Here is an 18,530-nt window from a genome sequence, read left to right as displayed (position 1 = left end):
AAAACCAGGTTGGAATAGGAGTTACGATGATGAGTGGAAGGCAGCATGAAGCCGTGTCTTCTAGGGCTACTCCTCCTCTGTCGCTGTGAGCTGTGTCTCAAACTGAACTGAAATTCTGCCTCATGTCTCCGTTTAGGTCAAACTCACCACCTGGAGCAGAGGCGAAGCCGCCTAAATCTCTCCACCGCCTCTTTAGTGTTCTTCCAGTCCGTCACAGCAGCTCCGCCATCCTCCATTATTCACGGAAATGTTACTCTAACTGTCTCTGACAAAAACTGGCTGCAGTGTAAACTGAACCTACTTCCTGATTACTTACATTTTCCCGCCAGAGAAAAAACGGAAGTGACGATTGACAGTTGCCATAGCTACTTTAATGACGTATTGTAGACCCGCCCTCCGCTTGATTCCAACGTATTCTACAAACTAAGAGCCAAGCGTGTCTGGTCTGACATCTGTGTGCGTGTGTGTGGGGGTGTGTGTAGGACGGACTGAGGGTTTGAGAGCTGGACTAAACAGGTTTTACTGCTGACCGTAAATAATGGAAAAGAACACGTTTTCAAACACTTAGAGAAAAATATGACCCGGAAAACTCTGACGTTTTTGGATTTTTGCAACTAAGAAATGATCTCTTCAAAACAGTTAAAGAAAATGAGGCAAATAAAGCACTTGGTGATATAATACAGTTCACTATTGAAGCATATAAAGGCACTACTAATTCAATCATTTCCAAACTTTATCAAGGACACCACAAACATGGAGGACATCCCACAAATTATATAAAAACTAGATGGGAGAAAGAATTAAATGAATCAATTACAGGTCAACTGTGGGGAAATGTGTGTGAAACATTTGGTTGGAAAAACCGTGTTGGCTGTTTCATTACTCCTGAGTTACAGAGCTATCAGAGCTGAGGCATGAATGTTGGAGAAACTGTGGATGTGATGAGGCACATCACCTACATGTTTTCTGGAGATGCATGAGGGAACAACTGATTTGGACCATCATGCCACAGATTCTTGGACGGTTGTTCCCCTTGAGTTTTACATGACTTTATTTAGGTGATTTACCCGAAGACATAAAAGGATCTGATAGATACTTGTGGAAAATATTTACAGTAGCAGCAGAAAAGGCCATAACCTGTGAGTGTTAGAGATAGATCCCCCACAACAGACAGCTGGACTGATATTATTATTACTGATATTCATGGGTTGGAAAGGTTGGCTCTCTTATTGAGACTGAAAGAAGACTTCTACATTAAAAGATGGGCTAAATGGAAACTATACTTGGAAGAATAAATAACATCCCCGGTGGTCAGACACTCGTACTGTTGTAATGCATGCACCACTCCTTTACTATAAACGCTGATTACTTTGCTGTTAAATGTGTAAAAATCCATCTAACTTGTATTGAAATCTGTAATTTTGGTATTTTATGTCTGGCAGTGTCTTGTTATGTTTTGGTGTTGTTATTGATGTGATGTTTTGTTTGAAAAACAATCAAATTTAAGTATAAAAAAATAAAAACCAAGAGCTAAATGAAGGTCCTGAGCTCAGAGCCGAGCTTCAGTTTGGGATATATGTTTAGTTTCTCAGTTATTTGGGATTAGTGGAGCTGACAAGTTTAAAAGCTCAGTCTTTTCACTGAAAAGGATTTTGACCAAAAACAATGTTCTCAAATCTCCTGATGGTCCTGATTCTGCAGAAAATACTGATCAGTTTTAGAGTTTGGTCCGGATGGTCAGTTTTTGGGGGTCTTCAGTCAGAAACGGTGTGTGTCAGTGAGAGAGGGATGGTGGAGTCATTTTAATGATGGACCATCTTTTCCACTAACAGTTCTAAATGTTCCTTTAAAATCCACACAAAATCCTCGAGATTTCAATGAACAGCAGCTAAAAAATCAGGTGAAGATAATTTTTTAAAAGCATCACAAAAAAACAAACCCCCAAATTTCTTCAAAAACTTTAAAAATTTCCTAAAATTTCAAAGAAATAACCTCATATATATGTGCAAATCTGTCACCATATTTTTAAAAGTATCCCTAATAAGTATCCCCAAATTACTTCAAATGTTCCCCAAATGTTTCTGTGAAATTTCATTTTAAATCCACAAAAAATATCCATGTATATCCTTAAAATACAAAAAATCCCCCAAATATTTAAGAAGTTTCCTCCCAAAATTTCATTTCAAAATCACCAGAATTCACACATTCTCCAAAATTTCATGAAAATGATGGAAATTTTCTGCCAAACATCCAAACTGTCTGAAGTTTCCATGAAAATCTCAAATACTTAAAAAAACAACCTCCCTCCAAATACCCCAAATTTGCAAACATTTTTCCAAAATCTCCCTGAAAATGATCAAACATTATTAAGCAAATTCACCCAACAATTTAAATCAAATTTCACAAAATTTAAAAAACAGCTCCCAAATTTCCATGAAAATGCCTGAAAATTTCCAAATAACCTCCCAACATTATTTCCCCCCAAATTTCCACGAAAAAGCCCCCAAAAAGATTTACATTTGCCCTAAAACTTCCAACAAAAACCCTTAAATTACACATACATGTACACTTCATTTCTTTGAAAATACCTAAAAATCTTCAAGCAAATTCCCTCAAATTTCAAAGAATTAACCAAATTTTTCTGTGCAAATTGGTTAGTATATTTTGAAAGTATTTCATAGAAAGTACCCACAGATTTCTTCAAATATTCCTTAAATGGTGAAGAAAATTAATCCTGAAATTTCTAATCACATTAACAAAAATTTAACAAATGCATTCCTCCAAAATTACATTAAAATGACAGAAAATTCCCCAAAGTATCCAAACTGTCTGAAATTTCAGTGAAGATATCTGAAACTTTTAAAGGACATCCCAATCCAAATTCTCCAAATTTGAAAATGATGTTCACAAATTCCTTGAAAATAGCCAAAAATCATCCAGCACCCCCCCATGTCCATGAAAATGCCTAAAAACATCTGAACACTGTCCCACCACTGAGAAAAGTCCAAATTTACATTAAAGTAAGAAAAAGCCTCTAAATGTTAATTCAAATACTTCGAAAAAAAATCAAAACAAATTCCTTAAAATATTAATTTTTGCACATTTTCCCAACATTTCAAGCATTTTTTTAATTTAAGGATGAGGATAAAAAATTTAAAAAGTAAATTTTTAAAAGTTTAGGGTCTTTGGGGGTTAAATCGGCTTTTAAAAGTTTCCCTCGCCTTTATCACAAATATGCAGTTCAACAGTGTGTGAACATTACAGAAAATCTTTGTTCTCAATTTCCTTTTAGGTTTCAGCTTTTAGGATAAAAGACTCCATTTAAGTCATAACACTGATAATCTGACTTAATTTTATCTGAAATGTGAACCAATAAGTTTCTACAATAATTACTAAAATAATGTCCTTAAATTGAAAACAATTATCTTCTGGTTGAAGGTCCATTAAACCCAGTGGTAGAGGTACTCTAATATTTACAGATGAAGCTTTTCTCAAAGGTAACTGTTCAGTACTTTCCTCCATAACAAATATTTTAGTTCCAGTTTTGAGCCCAGCCTGTGGAGCGTAGTAGTTTAGGCTGGTTTAAGATAAAGATATCTAACTAGTCTGCCTGCCTGGATGCTTGTGATGCCTTTATTAAGCTGCAGACTTCTTAGACAATAACATCAGGCATGAAAAGTTCTCAAACAACAGAAACGTCAGAATAAATGAGCATAAATGTGGAACTTCAGCAGCTGGCTCAATGATCCTGAATGTATTCCACTGTTTAAACATCAGAAACACATGCACACACGAGCAGCTGCTGCATCTGAAAAAATAGCTTTATTAGAATAATAAAAAAGGCTTGGTACATTAAAGTCTATTTTAAAGAATCCAAAGCAGGAGAGAGTACATTAAATATTCATTACATTCATTCTAAATGTAAGGTTTGCCCTTAGAGCAGGTGAGGGGGAAAGTGCACAGTGAGGACGTCCTTCAGATTAGGAATCTTTTTTTTTTCTAATATCCTTAATGAGGGAAAATCACATTAAATAAAAAATCATTAAAACATGTTTAAAATCTGGCTTTAAGATAATTGGAAAGGTCAAGGTTGAATGAAAAGATCTGAAACAAAATACACTGTTTTTGCCCAAACCAGAGAGAGAAGTTAATATCCTACATCAGGGGGGTCAAACTCAAGGCTCAGGGGCCAAATCCGGCCCGTGGAACAGTTAAATCCGGCCCACAAGATGATCTCTTATTTCTGTTCTAACTGTCCCATCAGTCTGAGGTCTGCAGGTTTGACTCAAGTATAAAAATGTGAACTTATCCTGATGATTTCAGATTTCCTTGTTAAGTCACAAAATCTGGAAAAGTAAGGAGTAAAAATATTTAGATAAGAAGTCAGGAATGTGGGAGAAGAAACTAATTTGTGTTTCACTTTCACATTTTCAATTCAGCATCTCACAATCAGGACTCAAACTTAGGATCATGACTTTTCATTTCATACTCTGAGCATTTAAACTCAGAATTTTAACTTCTCGTGTAATATTTTGAGCTTTAAGATTCACATTTTTAAATTTGAAGTCATATTTTGACCATTTTAACCAATTATGTTGTATTTTACCTCATATTTTCAACTCTAACTTTGACTTCATAATCCCATAGTTTGACCTTTTAAACTCTGATTTTAAATTTTGAATCAGATTTTGACTTTTAATTTCATGATTACAATTTTTATTTCATATTTGGACCTTTTAAACTCATGATTTTCCTTTTTTTCTTATATATTTGCCTTCAAACTTTTCTTTTTAGCTTTTTAAATGTAAAAATCATCTATCATCAGTGCTTTAGTTTCTATTTCATATTTTTTTCTGGTGAAATGAGGTTGAGAGTTTCTGGTTAAAAGGTGACCCTGTTAGGCCCTCAGGTTAGACCTGAATCTAGAATCTGGCCCCTGCTGTGATTGAGTTTGACACCCCTGTCCTATATAATCCATCTCATCCTCCATAAATAAAAGATCTAGAGAATAAAAGCTGATCAGGAGTGAGACCTGTGCTATAACATAAAGATATTTATCATATTTTCTATTCTGTGCATTTATGCAAATGTGCATTTTGTTCTGCTAAGTTCTCCTTCATATGTTCAGACATTTCTAATGATCCGTTCTGTTTTAAACAGACGTGTTTTTCACATATCAAGGGTAGACTTAGTATAAACTCTTATGTCTTGGTTTGGTTGGATGGTGAAGAGGAAATAGTCCGTTTTACGTTGCGGCAGCGCTGATGGAGCTCATGCTGTCACTGTCAGAGCCGTCTTCATTATTTATTGAGATGTTTTCCATGTTGTCTGTGTTTTCCATGGCAAAGTTGATGAAGACCTGAAGGGTTTGGTAAAAAATGTAAATGTTAACATAAAGAAAACCTTTAAAATCTGGTTTACTGTGTGAATACTTCCTTCTTTTACCCCCCTCTTTCATGTGTCCTGTGGTACGGTCCAATCCCAGAGTCCCAGCAGGGCACAGTGGTTGAAGAATATCAGCCCTGGCTGCACATAAAGCTCATGGATTCTTTCCCTTACTCATATTCCATTATTTTCCCTCTGGCATACCCTCTGTCAGCTTCCCTCTGCCTCTGTTAAACTTTCTCCACTCACTTTTCACTCCCACTCAGCTTTCTTCTGTCCCAGCTCTTCCCTCAAACCCTCTCTCTCTTCTTCTGCAGTCACGTTTTTGTCCTGTCCTCAGCACTACCCCCCTCGGTCTGCCGACGTCCTGTCTCTTTCTCTTACCTCATCCAGCGTGGTCTGGCTCACAGAGAAGTGTTTGATCCGCAGAGCGCTCTTGTTGGACTCCAGCTGGTCAAAGATGTCGGCCACCCCCCCTGGAGCTACTGGGACGTGAAACTCCACCATGTTGGAGTGCTGGTCCTGTTGATGGACATGGTGGAGGGTTAAAAAATCTGAAATATCCCCTCTGTGTAACTCAAAATCTGCAGTGGAAAGCTGATAAAACAAAACTGGGCTGACTTTATGTTTGCATATCAACACAATCAAACCCAGTCTTCAAACATAGAGCTGGGGTTTACCCTCAAAGTTCCTGTCTGTTTATGAACTCATCTCTAGGAGGAACCAGACCTGAGGTTCTCACAACCACCTCCTAATGACAGATCAGGCTCCAAATGTCTTAAACTTACCAATCAGCACCAAATGTTTAGAACCCTTTTCGACCTGCCATACAACAAGTCTGCCAGAGCACATCTGTACATTTGTACCTGCTCTAGTTCCATTTTCAGGAGTATTTGAACTGGCTATACATCGGTACAACCCTTAGAACCCAAAATTGAATTATATATATGTGAGAAGTTCAGAGTAACAAATTAAAATTAACCCCAAGAAAAATGAAGAGTTTTTTTTACATGCTGCATATAGATGTGATATCTGTATCCCTCAAACTGTGACTGTAAAAAAGTTGCTGTATGCTGTAGAGCATGTTAAAACAATAGTAATAGTGACTCATGACCTGCAAGAAAACTACACAATTATAGCCTGGATTATAGTGTATCATTGTTTTTGATGTGTGTGCTTTTAACTACATTTCTGCAAAAGAAGGAAGGATATTTCTGGAAGGAAACAGAACTCTGGAACACACTGAATGTGTGATGTTAGTGTTACTCCAGTTTTATATGTTAAAAAAAAAAAAAAATCCTCTATGTCATCTGGTTACAATTCTACCCACGGTTAAAAATAGATATGCAAATGGGAGCACCGGCGATCCTGTAGGTTTTAAAGGGTTAATGAAGAAAGGGTAAAGTGTGCTGATGATGGAGCAGATGTGATGTAATATAGAGATGGAGACATATCTTTCAAAATAAAAGCCCATCATAGGCATTCTGGTCACATTTTTATCTCGGCATAAATCCCTGACCCACTGAAAACGGCTTTGTGACCCACTTTTGGGTCCAGAGTCAGACCATCGTTACTCAACCCCGCTGCAAACAAAAAGCCAAATTGTTGAAAAATACATTTGCAACAGCCACAATCTAGGTGGTGAAAGGTGGGAATTAAAATATGTTAAAGGTGGCAAAAATAGTTAAAAAGCAACAAACACTGGGAGAAAAGTGGCAAAAATGGGTGGGAGGTGACTAAAATGGGCAAAAATTAGAGAGAAGAAGGAAAAAAAAGTGGCATTTAATTGCAAGAGGCAGCTTTAATGGCTGAGAAGTGGCAAAAAAGGGCTTAAAGTGGCAAGAGGACAGTGGAAAAAATGGTTAAAAGTGGCAAACAATGGAAGAAAAATAGCAAAAAAGGGCAGAAAGCAGCAAAAATGTGGAGAAAATGAGTGAAAAGTGACTAAAGTGCGCAAAAAAAAGAAAAAGGGTGGGAAAATGGGATATTAGAGGCATTTAATTGAAAAAGCAGCTTAAATGGATGAGAAGTGGCAAAAAAGGCGAAAAAAGGGGCGAAAATTGCAAAAACTGGATAAAAGTGTCAAAAATGGGCTAAAAGCAGTAAAAATGGAACTAAAGTAGCAAAAAATTGCAAATAAGGGCAAAAATAGAGGCTGACAATTAAAACCTACTGTCTAAGTGTGGGAAACAAACTGATTAATGGGACTTGCAATAATTATAATAACTATGATATTTTTATATTTTAATATAATTATTCAATTATCATTTTAATTATTACATAGAGAATAATGTCTGAGGTAAAATTTTCCTTTCTAAGGTTTTCTGGGGAATAATGTTTCAAATTAAGATAAAAAAAGAGCCACAAACCATCAGAAAAGAGGAACACATGGGTGATTATGTGAGTTTCCTCGGAGCTGTAATGACTTTTACATTTCCTCAGTAAAATCTAACTGGATGTAGTACTAGCAGGGTCATCCTCTAACTCTGCAGCTCCCCTTGGCTGTACTATTTTTTATTACAGAGTGTTTTGGCCTTTTTTCTGGACTACTTTATTTTGCTGTTGTGGTTCAGTCTCAGCCCTCAGCCAGCATGTTTCTCTCTGCAGCAGCTCTCAGTGCTTGGATAAAGCCACTGTTTGCTGGCTAGGGTGAATTCTGAACCTGCATTCATCCTCTACACAGAAACACAACTCCAAACCAGCGCTTATGTTGCTCCATGTCTGCTGCAGTGTAAATACTGTTAGCTGTAGTGTTTGCCTTAATGACTTAATAAGGTAATGATGCTAGCTCGTTCTGCTTCCACCAAGTGGACTATTTGTCGGTCTGATGCTGCTGCAAGGCTCTGAACAGCAGCTCCAGAATCACACAAACGACTTCACCAAACGTGCTGCAAAATTCCGCTGCTGTAAAAACAATACTGTGTTCTTTTTCATGTCCTCTTGAACACTTTCAACAGCCAGCCAAGCTCACCTTGAGGTAAGTGCTGGGGAATCTGCGCTGCATGAAGCCGGTGATTGCCTCTGCGTCGCAGGAGGCCTCGGCCAAGTACATCTTCACAGTGAACCCGCTGCCGAACCTGCACGAAAGAAACGCGAGGAACAAAGAATTGTCTTATTACATGTCTGGAAGGTGGAGAAGGAGGTGGGTGTGCTGTTCTTACAAGTAAAAGTGAGCATTTTGTTGCACAAAAGACCGCATAAAGGTGACTGAGGGCTGCGGAGGAGGCAGGGTGGAGGGGGGAGGGAGCAGTAATGGCAGGATTGGAGGATGAGCAGAGGTCACTAACCTGTTCTTAATGTGCTGCAGGGAGCCCAGGCAACGGAACTGACCTTTCACCATGATGGCAAGACGGCTGCACAGAGCCTCGCACTCCTCCATGCTGAGATACAGAGACAAGGACAAAGAGACACAAGGTCAAAACTGGACCCTATGAGCATGCAGTAATTAGCTGGGCCTCCTGTAACTCAGGATTTCCTCCTCTGCTCTCTGGTGTGTTAAAAATCTTAAAATAATTTGAGCCTAATCCAAAGCCAGTTTCATAAAAACTAGAATAAAGCGCTGTATTTTTCTGTTTCTCCTCTAACCTGTGAGAGGTGAGGACGACGGCACATTTCCCCTTCACTTCCTCACTGATGATCTTCCACAGGTGACGTTTGGTGCGAGGGTCCATGCCAGAGCTCGGCTCATCCTGCAGAGAAAAGAAGGTTTTTAAAAGAGAGAATAGCAGGGTGTGTGAAACAAAGAAAAGGTGTCAAGACTGAGAGATCAAGGGAAAATGAGAAGTTAATTGAGTCAGGCAACGGGTTGCAAACAGTGGTGGAAGGAAAAAACGAGGGTAAAAATAGTGCACACAGAGGAGTACTGCAGAATAAAAAGACAGCTGGAACATGAAGACGGGGGGCAAAGTCAAAGAAAAGGTGGAGAAATCATGAGGCACAGAGGAAACAGCATATGTAGAGAAAGCTGGGGACAGAAAGAAGGAGAGGAAAGAGAAAGAAAGCAGCAGCTGATAGAGATGTAAGGTTAAAAAGTCAAGGAAGACGACCCCAGGGTGAGCCAGAGGAAGAAGGCTAATTAATGATACGAGATCCGCCAAGTCAAGGGGATCACTTTCCTCTTTCCTTCAAAGACCCTTTCAGGAGGAACAGTTAAACTATTTGTTATCTGGTGGCCAGTCAGGGATTTAAAAGAGCAGCTAGAACTGGGCGAATAGGTGCGTCTTTACCAGGAGCAGGATTTGAGGATTCCCAATAAGCGCCAGCGCTGTGGAGAGCTTTCTGCGTGTGCCGCAGCTGTAACCTTCAGTGGTGATGTTTCTGTGGTAGTTCAGCTCCAGCCTCTTCAGCAGGTACCTCACCACCTTTAAAGGACACATGTAGGGGATTATTCACAGGAGCAACAGAATAACAAGCAGCTTAGGAAGGATGCTCCAATGTCAGCTGGAAGATAGCAGAACGCAGGCTCTAAAGCATCAAACAGGTCGTTCTTTACTGCAGAGATGATCTATTTTAATGACACTTGATGCTGAGCATGCAGGTAAATTTACACCTGGGAACTAATCAGTTTGTGATAAACACCTGAGTGTAGTATGAAGGCTAACTGCAGGACTTTACCAGTTGAATGATGGTAGTATTTTTGAATCTGGGAGCTAAACTTCTACCGATATTTATGATTTACAAATTTGTTGATTGGAATCATTAAAAAGAAGATCCACTAAAGCAGGGGTTCTCAACGCTGGGGTCAGGAGACGCTGAGATGGGGTCTCCAGATGCCTTAAAAAACCAAGAACATTTTTTAAATTACACTGTTGCCCCTTTACACCAATTTTGCCAAATTTTAACACATTTTTGCCACTTAAAACCATTTTTTCTCAACTTTTACACCTTTTCACCACTTTTTTCAGCCTGTTTTCGCCACTTTTAAACCAAATCTTGCCACTCTCAGCCTATCATTGGTTCTGTGTTTCCATTATTGCCACTATTAACCCCTCTTTACCACTTTTTATGCCACATTTCACAATCTGGTATATACATTTTTGTCAGTTTAACCCATTTCTTTTAATTTCTGCCTCAGCTAACTCTTTTTGACAGTATATATGAATTTTTTATCCCATTTCACCAAATTTCCCCCTTTTTTTTGGGACTTTTACGCCATTTCAGCCTGTTTTTAATCCCCTTTTACCACTTAATCTGTCTGTTTTGGCCACTTTAACCCATTTTTGCCATTTTTAGCTCATTTTTGGCACTGCTAACCCATTTCTGCTCTGTTAATATCCAGTTTCCCCCCCTTACCACTATTTTTTTTTGCCATTAATAACCCATTTTAGCTATTTTTAACAGATTTTAATTCTGTTTTTAACAAAAAGATTTACATTTTTACGACAGCTTCCTTCTATACAAAGGACTTAAAAAGATATTTGTCTGATTGATAAGTATGTGCCACAGCTTAACTTTATAATGGACCAGGATTTTGCTGGACCCCGAGTTTGGCTGGGCCCCAGAACGCTCTCCCATTTTTCCCCTTATGGACGGCCTTGTCTGCACATGACATCAGTAGGAACTCAGCATGAGCCCCTTTATTTTTTTACTTTTATTATTTATTTATGTATTTATAATTTTCCAGTAACAAGCACAGAAGCTGGGGTACAGAGCCTTCTCCATAGCCGCTCCCTCTGGAACTCACTCCCTAAACTAGGGCTGGGAAATTAATTGAAAAATAGGTTAAATAGCGATACGGCCTGCCACAATTTTCAAATCACAGAAGGAGCAGTATTTCTTTGACCTAAAATTATAAAAAAAAATACCAGTTTTAAACTTTGTTTTGAGGCACAGATGCCATGAATGACATATCATGCAATCATTCAAGTTCCATTTTTTAGAACAGTCTATAAAAAGCCTATCCTCATTTTTGTACCTTTTTCTTATTAATTATGAGAATAACAAAAACCCTTCAATGCAATAATTGTATCCATTTTCAGTACAATTCCAAATAATCAGAATTAAATATTTTTAAATAATTTTTCAGCCCTTGTTTAGGAATATAAGAGAGTGGAGGAATAATCACATTTAAAATTGCAATCACAATACTGGAGAAAAAAAATTGCAATTAGATTATTTTCCAAAATCGTTCAGCCCTACCCTCAACATATCCAAGACTGTACAGACTCATCCACATCACTGCAGAAACTCTCCTTTTTAAACTTCTCATGTTTTATTCTGATGTAACTTTGCTTGGTTGTGATGTTTTTTATTTTCTGTCTTTTTATTTTTTGTGAATTGTATTTTTATTATCATTGTACAGTGACTTTGAGTTCTTTTAAAGTGCTTTATAAATAAAATGTGTTATTATTAACTTGTTACTTTTACAATGCAGTAATTGTTAAAAGGAATGGCGAGGGTATGGGTTGTCAATTAAAGCTGGGATTAAACTGTATAAAAACATTAAAGACAAGAAGAGAGATGCTGTAAAAACATGTATCTATAGATGTAGGATGTGTATATATGGTAGGTAATAGCTAAAGTGGAAGAAATAAAAACTATAAAAAATGTATAATAAATGATAAAGAAAGAATGAAAGAAAAAAATTGCAATAAAACAAAGGGAAAAAATTATTTTGTATATAAAAAATTTTATTCTAAAGGGGTGTGAGCCCCTTTAGAATAAAACTTTAAAACTGAACCAGTTATCATGTAACCCTCTCACATGCCAGCATGTGTGTGTTTGCTGCACGTCTCTGAAAATGTTCTGTATTTTCTGCCTCACTGTCGTTATGGTGTTGGTGATCTCAGTGCAAAGCCACTGATGTTCCACTCAGCCTGTGAAAAACGCGCTCAGCTGTAGGCGTTTTAGCATCTGCATTCTATCAGCACTGCTTCTTTAGCGGTAACGCTGCAGAAAGAGGAGCTGTAAATCTCAGGGTAAAGTCCAGGTTATTAGTGCTAGGGGAAGAAAATCTAAAATTTGTTTCAGTGACATTTTAACGTAGTTCTGTTAATGGTTCCACCTTTTTCAATGTTAGACTTTGTTATTTCTTCTCATTTTGTGATTAAAAAGATTTTGAGCTTCTGTTTAGGCAGAAGACACTAGTCCAAAAAGTCCCCTTTTTATACATTTCTAGGATTTTGTAGTCAACATTTAGCTCTATTATGTCCCTTTTTACAACTTACTGGATGAATGGATGGTTGTAAAATGTGTAGACTAAGCAGCACTGTAACAAAAATGATTTCTGAGCCTTATTCTCCAGCATAAACACATCTGATCAAGCTTATACCAGCCTGTAGCATCTGTAGATTAGACCAGACCTTTACAGGAAGTTGATTTTTCCATCCGTTAATCGATGAACTGCAGGCTGTCTCTTGGAGGGAAAATGCCAATATCCCCCTATACACCATTCAGGACATGAACTCAGCTAGGAGAGGCTGATTTACACAAAGCCTGATCCCATAACTTATTTAGCCAGTATTCATGCTCCTCTCTGTTATTGTCTCCTGTTCTGTCCAGAGCAGCCGGCTGCAGAGAACAGAGCTATCTTTCTCCCCCACTCCCATGCATATTTAATTCTGTTTGTACAACAATGATGGCTTCTCTGTGTGACTTTATTCTATGTAAACTCCATGCTGTCCTGAGGCTGCTGCAGCCTTACACAAACAGGATGTGACACAGCATCATTTATCACATTATCCTGTGAGTTAAGCCACACTGAAAGCAGGAATGGAAACCTTTAATGGCTCATAACCATTCCAATCTTTTAAAAATCTCCATGCTTGACTATTAATCACATGAGCTGTAAATACTGCTTCACTTTCAAACAGCTGGAGGTGATTTCCCATCGGAACGCTTTTCCTAACAGTTTGCAAGTTTGATCAATGAAGCAAGTGGATGTGATAGATAGCTCTCATCTGTAGAGGATTTGCTTTTAGTGCTGATTTTCTATATGATTCTGCTCTCACTGATCCAGGCTGTCGGACATTTAGACAATGAACAGCGTCTGCAGCTACATTTCAGAGCGGGGAGCAAAAAACCTGAGAGCCTCAGATCAAAATAGTTTGTATTTTTATGTCCTCTCATAAAAGCCCCGTTCCATCACCTTTGATGTAACAGCTCATTAAGCCTGACAAAACCATGTCAATGTGAAATGACCCCATTAAGGCTTGTCTCATTATCCACAGCTAGGGGACTGTCAGCAGGAGACAACATAAGAGGAACTCTATATATAACCTCATCTTTGTGAATTAGCCTGACACTGATGCTGCAGCCATTATAACCGTTGTTGTCACCATCCTGACCAGAGACGAGGAGCTGCAACAACAGCAGAGAAGGCGATTAGAGCCAGACAGATCCACATCTCTGTGCTCCGCTCAATAAGAACACGTGTTTCTATGTGTAGCTGTGCATCCATGCTAATGCACAGGGGTAATTCTGCAGTGGCATGACTGAGGCTGTCAGAGTAAATTAATGTTTGCATTTGCAGACAAAATGGGTGTGAAAGAACAAGACAGGCATATGTGGACAGATGCTTCACTACACAGAGCAGGGGTCATCAAGTACATCTGCACAAGGGCCAGGTTTAGTCTAGACAGAAACTCTGGGGGCCGGACTTTCAAATACACAAAAATAAAATATTTTGGTCTGGTTAACATATTATTGTAGTAGTATTTGTATCTTCTTTCAAAACAGAGGACATTATTAGGCATCACCAGCGAGATCTATCCCTGTTATCTATCATGCAGCAGGCCTGACATCAGGATTGGCTCGGCCCCTGAAAATCCCAGAGAATGGGCCCTCAACTGTGATTAAACATGACTATTAACTCATTTTAAACCCTTTTTGCCTCTTTAACCCAATTTAAGCCATTCTTTAAACCACTTTTCTGCATTTTTATATGCTTTTTGCCACTTTTATCCATTTTTGCCACTATACTTCAATTTTTGCATCTTTTTAACCTCTTTTCATTACACTTTCTCAACAACAGTTGCAACTTTTAACCAATTTTTGCCACTTTTCACCCATTTTTCCGTCTTTAACCCCCTTTTGCAACTTTCCTGCAAATTATTTCCCTTGTGTGCACTCTTGAACACCTTTCCACTAATTTGCCAGGCAATTTGTGCTGTTTTTTTGCCACTTTGGCCCATTTTTGATACTTTTTGCCCCTCTTTGCTTCCTTAACCCAATTTTTGCCTTTCTTTAACCCATTTAAACCACTTTTCCTGCATGTTTTATCCTCTTTGTGCCACTCTTTAATCAATTTTTGCCATTTTTCTTCTTTTTAATCCATTTTCAGTACTTTATTGAACTATTTTTGCCATTTGCAACCAATTTTTGATACTTTTTGCCCCTTTTTCCCTTTCCAACACATTTTTGCCACATTTTAACCTCTTTTCTCCTCTTTATCTGCTCATTTTTGCAGCACTTCTGCCAACCTTAACACTTTTTTAAATATCTACTCATTATGACAGTAAATTTCTGTAAAACAGATCAAGTCATTCTCACACTATTTCAATGTTAACTGTTTGTGTGATTGATTTAACAGCTGCAGACATTAAAAGCCAAAGGATACTCTTAAAACCACAACATCTTCTTTTCCTTCTTTTCTGAATTTAATGATCTTTCGGGGGCTGGACAGGAAGCTTTTGGGGGTCTGATGTGGCCCCCGGGCCGCCAGTTGATGATCAGTGACATACAGTTTAGTACACTGATCATCATCTGGCAAAAATAGGTGATAAGTGGCAAAATGGGTTGTGGCACAAAGGGACAAAAATTGGAAGAAAAAGTTGTGAAAAGAGGTTAAAATGTGGCAAAAATTGGTAAAAGACGAAAAAAGGGGCAAAGAGTATCAAAAATTGGTTACTAATGACAAAAAATGATGCAAAAACAGTGATGAAAAGGGGTTAAAAAGTGGCAAAAATAGAAGAAAAGTGGGTTAAGTAACCCTAACCCTAACCCTAACCCAAAAATGGATAAGAGTGGCACAAAGGGGATAAAACATGCAGGAAATGTGGTTTAAATGGATTAGGAATGGCAAAAATTGTGTTAAATGGGTTAAAAGTGGCAAAAACTGGTTTTAAAGTTGAAAAAATTGCTTAAAAGTGGTTAGAAAGTGGAAAAAATCGAAGAAAAGTGGCAAAAATGGATGAGAGTGGAACAAAGGGGAAAGACATGAAGGAAAAGTGGGTCAAAAGGGGTTAAAATCGTGCAAAAAAAGGGGTTAAAAGTGTCAAAAATGGGTTGATACTGGTGCTAAATCCCAGTTGTGGAGGGCCATTTCTCTGTGATTTTCAGGAGCCCAGCCAACTCTGATGTCAGGCCTGCTGCATGATAGATAACAGGGATAAATCTCACTGGTAATGCCTACAAATGTCCTGCATTTGAAAGAAGATACCAATACTAATATTTCAATCAGACCAAAACATTTATTTTATTTTTGTGTATTAGAAAGTCTGGCCTCCAGAGTCACTGTTGAGACTAAATCTGGCCCTTGTGCAGATGTAGTTGATGACCCCTGGTTTAGTAAGTAAGGGTGTGTTCAACACAGATGCCTCTTGTATAGAAAACTAAAATAATAAATGTAGAAATCCCTCCTGATGTTGATTGGCTGCTCTAAAGATTCCTCTCATGTCGGCAGCAAAAGCAGCAAAGACAGGCCTGCTCAGTAATCACCACAGAAACAAGATTGATTAGTCCTCAGAAAGATAAATGAGAAGAATGGGGCTAAAGTGACGTGTCAAATGAGATCCTCTCATCATCAATGTATCGTTTAAATGTAAATTTGTCTTCAGCCAAGCGTACAGCATCAGCTTAATTCTGAACTTTGGATTGCACAAGCTGACAACAAAAGCTTTTTTTCCATTTTTGCCCTGGATAGCTGAGCTTTCAGCACGCATCACTCAACGCTTCATGTCCTCTGATTCAGTATGCATGGAAGCATCAACAGTTCCTCGTCCTGCAGAGGGAGTGCACCTTTTGAATTTCTATCAGATCTGGTGTCATTTTGTGGATGGTGTTGTCACTACCCAGAGCTTTGAACAGACGCACAGAGCCTGCAGCTCTTCCTTACCCTGTCTATCTCCCTCTTTGAGATGCCTCGGATGCGAGCGTAGAAGTACAAATGCTCCTCTCCGGTGAGCAGATTGTCCAGGGCGTCTACCTGGGGACAGTAGCCGATGTTAATTCCCTGGTTGCGGCACGCCATGATATCTACCAATCGCCTAGGGAGAAAAGGGAAAGAAACATATTCTTTAAATGGTATTCAACACATGTACATGCAGGGCTCTCCTTTGGTCCAGCAGTAAAAAGGTAGCCAGTCCCATGAGAGCAGTGTCGGTGTATATGTGAGGTACAGGTGTTACATACAGCTGCTACACCCCAAAGCCTTTCTGCTGAAATTCTGGCAGATTTGAGGCAATAAAAACTCTCATTTGTGGTTATTTGTGTAATGCAAACTGAATCTAGCTCAGAATGATTAGACGGTGCAGCTTGGACACCTGTGCAGCTGAAATCACAGCGTTTCATCCTGCGACTGTCTGGCTTCTGCTGTGAATTCTATGGCTGTTCTCTTACATATGGTTAGGTGCAAACACTCCCAAATAAAGCTGCATCTTAGGGAGGACATGCAAAGAGAAAGAGAAAGAAGAAAAACAAGCAAATGTGGCCTGAAGCCAGACCCTATAGAGCCAAATATAACTGATATAAATATATTAACTCTGACTTTAAAGCTCCTCAGAGGAACTTGTTTTTGTTCCCCCTCTCCTACCTCTTTGCTGATCTTTGCTTGAAAAAACACGTTTATCACAAAAGTCTCATCCTGCTTACATTAATAACTAATTATCACTTGTTGTAAATATTACAGGAGGAAAATGTAATCAAAGGATGAGTCTGCAGTGTAGTATGGCTCTGAACAAGTATGTAGAAACAGTCAGTCTGAGGTCTCATGCTTTTAGTTGCTTTTGTAAATCTTATATAGTTCTGTATCAAACATCATTAGTTACCTTTAAATCATGCAAACTTTACTAATTTACTCTCTGATCAAAATGATCACTCTTTCAGATACATCAGTTCTACATGACTCCATAACATCACCGGACATGTGCTGTCGTCTAATTAGGGCTGGGCTATTAATTGCAAATAACATTAAAAATATGACCTGCTGCAATTTTTAAATTGCAGACAGTGCAATATTTTCTTAGCCTGAAATATGGGCTGGGCGATATATCGAGTATACTCGATGTACCGCAGCTTTTGCCACGCACAAGGTATAAAATATATCGCGAAAATTGAGTATAAAATATGTGGAAGTTCTGAGCCATCAGCGTGCATTTCTCTCTGGAGTTTTGCTTCTCCCATTGTCCCTGAACGCCTTGTTCACAGCAGAGAGCTCACTCCCCCGCCCATCCAAAAAACTCTCCTCTGCACATGCACGTTTTTGTATCAGCAGAGAGAGAAGCGAGGGAGAACAAGGTAAACAGACCAGCGTGGCGAGTTAGCGGAGAGTTAGCTGCGTTCAGAGACAGACAACGAGAAACAGCGCTGGATCTGCAGCGTTGAGCAGTCGTTCAACTTTGAAAAGGAAGAGGTGGAACTTGCGGCATTTGTTAAAAAACCATATGATGACTTCGGCAGTAACACGACACGTCGCTAAATGAGCCTGGTCTTGTTGAAAAGCCAGGATTTAAAAATCTCATAAAGACACTTAACCCAGAATATGTGATTTAACTGGGCTGGGATATACTAATTTTACCCTATCTGCATACAACTTTATTAAGAATCCAATAGAGCAGTCTATTTTAATCACCAAACTAGTGTCATTTGGAGCTGAATTAACATTATACAGCTGCTAAGAAGATATTTCAAAGTATTGCAATATATATTGTAGGATATAGCAAAAATATATCAGGACATCAGTTTTAGGCCATATCTCCCAGCTCTACCTGAAATGAGTCAAAACACTTTGATACAATTTTTTTTTTTGCTGCAGCAGAGATTTTTCTGCTCTACACATTATGCAGACATTCAAGTGTCTTTTCATTAGAATAGTTTACAAAAATCCTACTTTAACTGCTTATGTTTATGATTTTCTCACTCAAAATGAGAATAACATGAAACAATTATCATCCCTTTCAGTAAAGCAATTTATATCAACTTTACTATAT

General features: G+C 38.5%; 2 protein-coding genes across 3 annotated transcripts in view; both read right to left on the bottom strand.

Annotated features, from left to right (window-relative positions):
• Positions 1 to 319, bottom strand: part of bard1 (BRCA1 associated RING domain 1) — a 53,976-nt gene extending 53,657 nt beyond the window's left edge. For both annotated transcript variants that reach the window (XM_041807798.1, XM_041807799.1), the window contains exon 1: positions 148 to 319. In XM_041807798.1, coding sequence (XP_041663732.1) covers positions 148 to 236 — 89 coding nt within the window. In that variant the 5' untranslated portion in view covers positions 237 to 319. The remainder of the gene's footprint in view (positions 1 to 147) is intronic.
• A 4,888-nt stretch (positions 320 to 5,207) lies between these two features.
• Positions 5,208 to 18,530, bottom strand: part of abca12 (ATP-binding cassette, sub-family A (ABC1), member 12) — a 110,543-nt gene continuing 97,220 nt past the window's right edge. The window contains exons 65-71 of the mRNA XM_041806394.1: positions 16,439 to 16,589; positions 9,612 to 9,746; positions 8,971 to 9,074; positions 8,673 to 8,765; positions 8,357 to 8,462; positions 5,770 to 5,907; positions 5,208 to 5,359 (exon numbers count right to left, since the gene is read on the bottom strand). Of these exons, the coding sequence (XP_041662328.1) occupies positions 5,246 to 5,359; positions 5,770 to 5,907; positions 8,357 to 8,462; positions 8,673 to 8,765; positions 8,971 to 9,074; positions 9,612 to 9,746; positions 16,439 to 16,589 (841 nt within the window). The 3' untranslated portion in view covers positions 5,208 to 5,245. The remainder of the gene's footprint in view (positions 5,360 to 5,769; positions 5,908 to 8,356; positions 8,463 to 8,672; positions 8,766 to 8,970; positions 9,075 to 9,611; positions 9,747 to 16,438; positions 16,590 to 18,530) is intronic.

This window comes from Cheilinus undulatus, linkage group 15 (genome assembly GCF_018320785.1).
Source record: "Cheilinus undulatus linkage group 15, ASM1832078v1, whole genome shotgun sequence".
In the NCBI taxonomy this organism is placed as follows: domain Eukaryota; kingdom Metazoa; phylum Chordata; class Actinopteri; order Labriformes; family Labridae; genus Cheilinus; species Cheilinus undulatus.
This window is presented reverse-complemented; position numbering and strand designations above follow the sequence as displayed.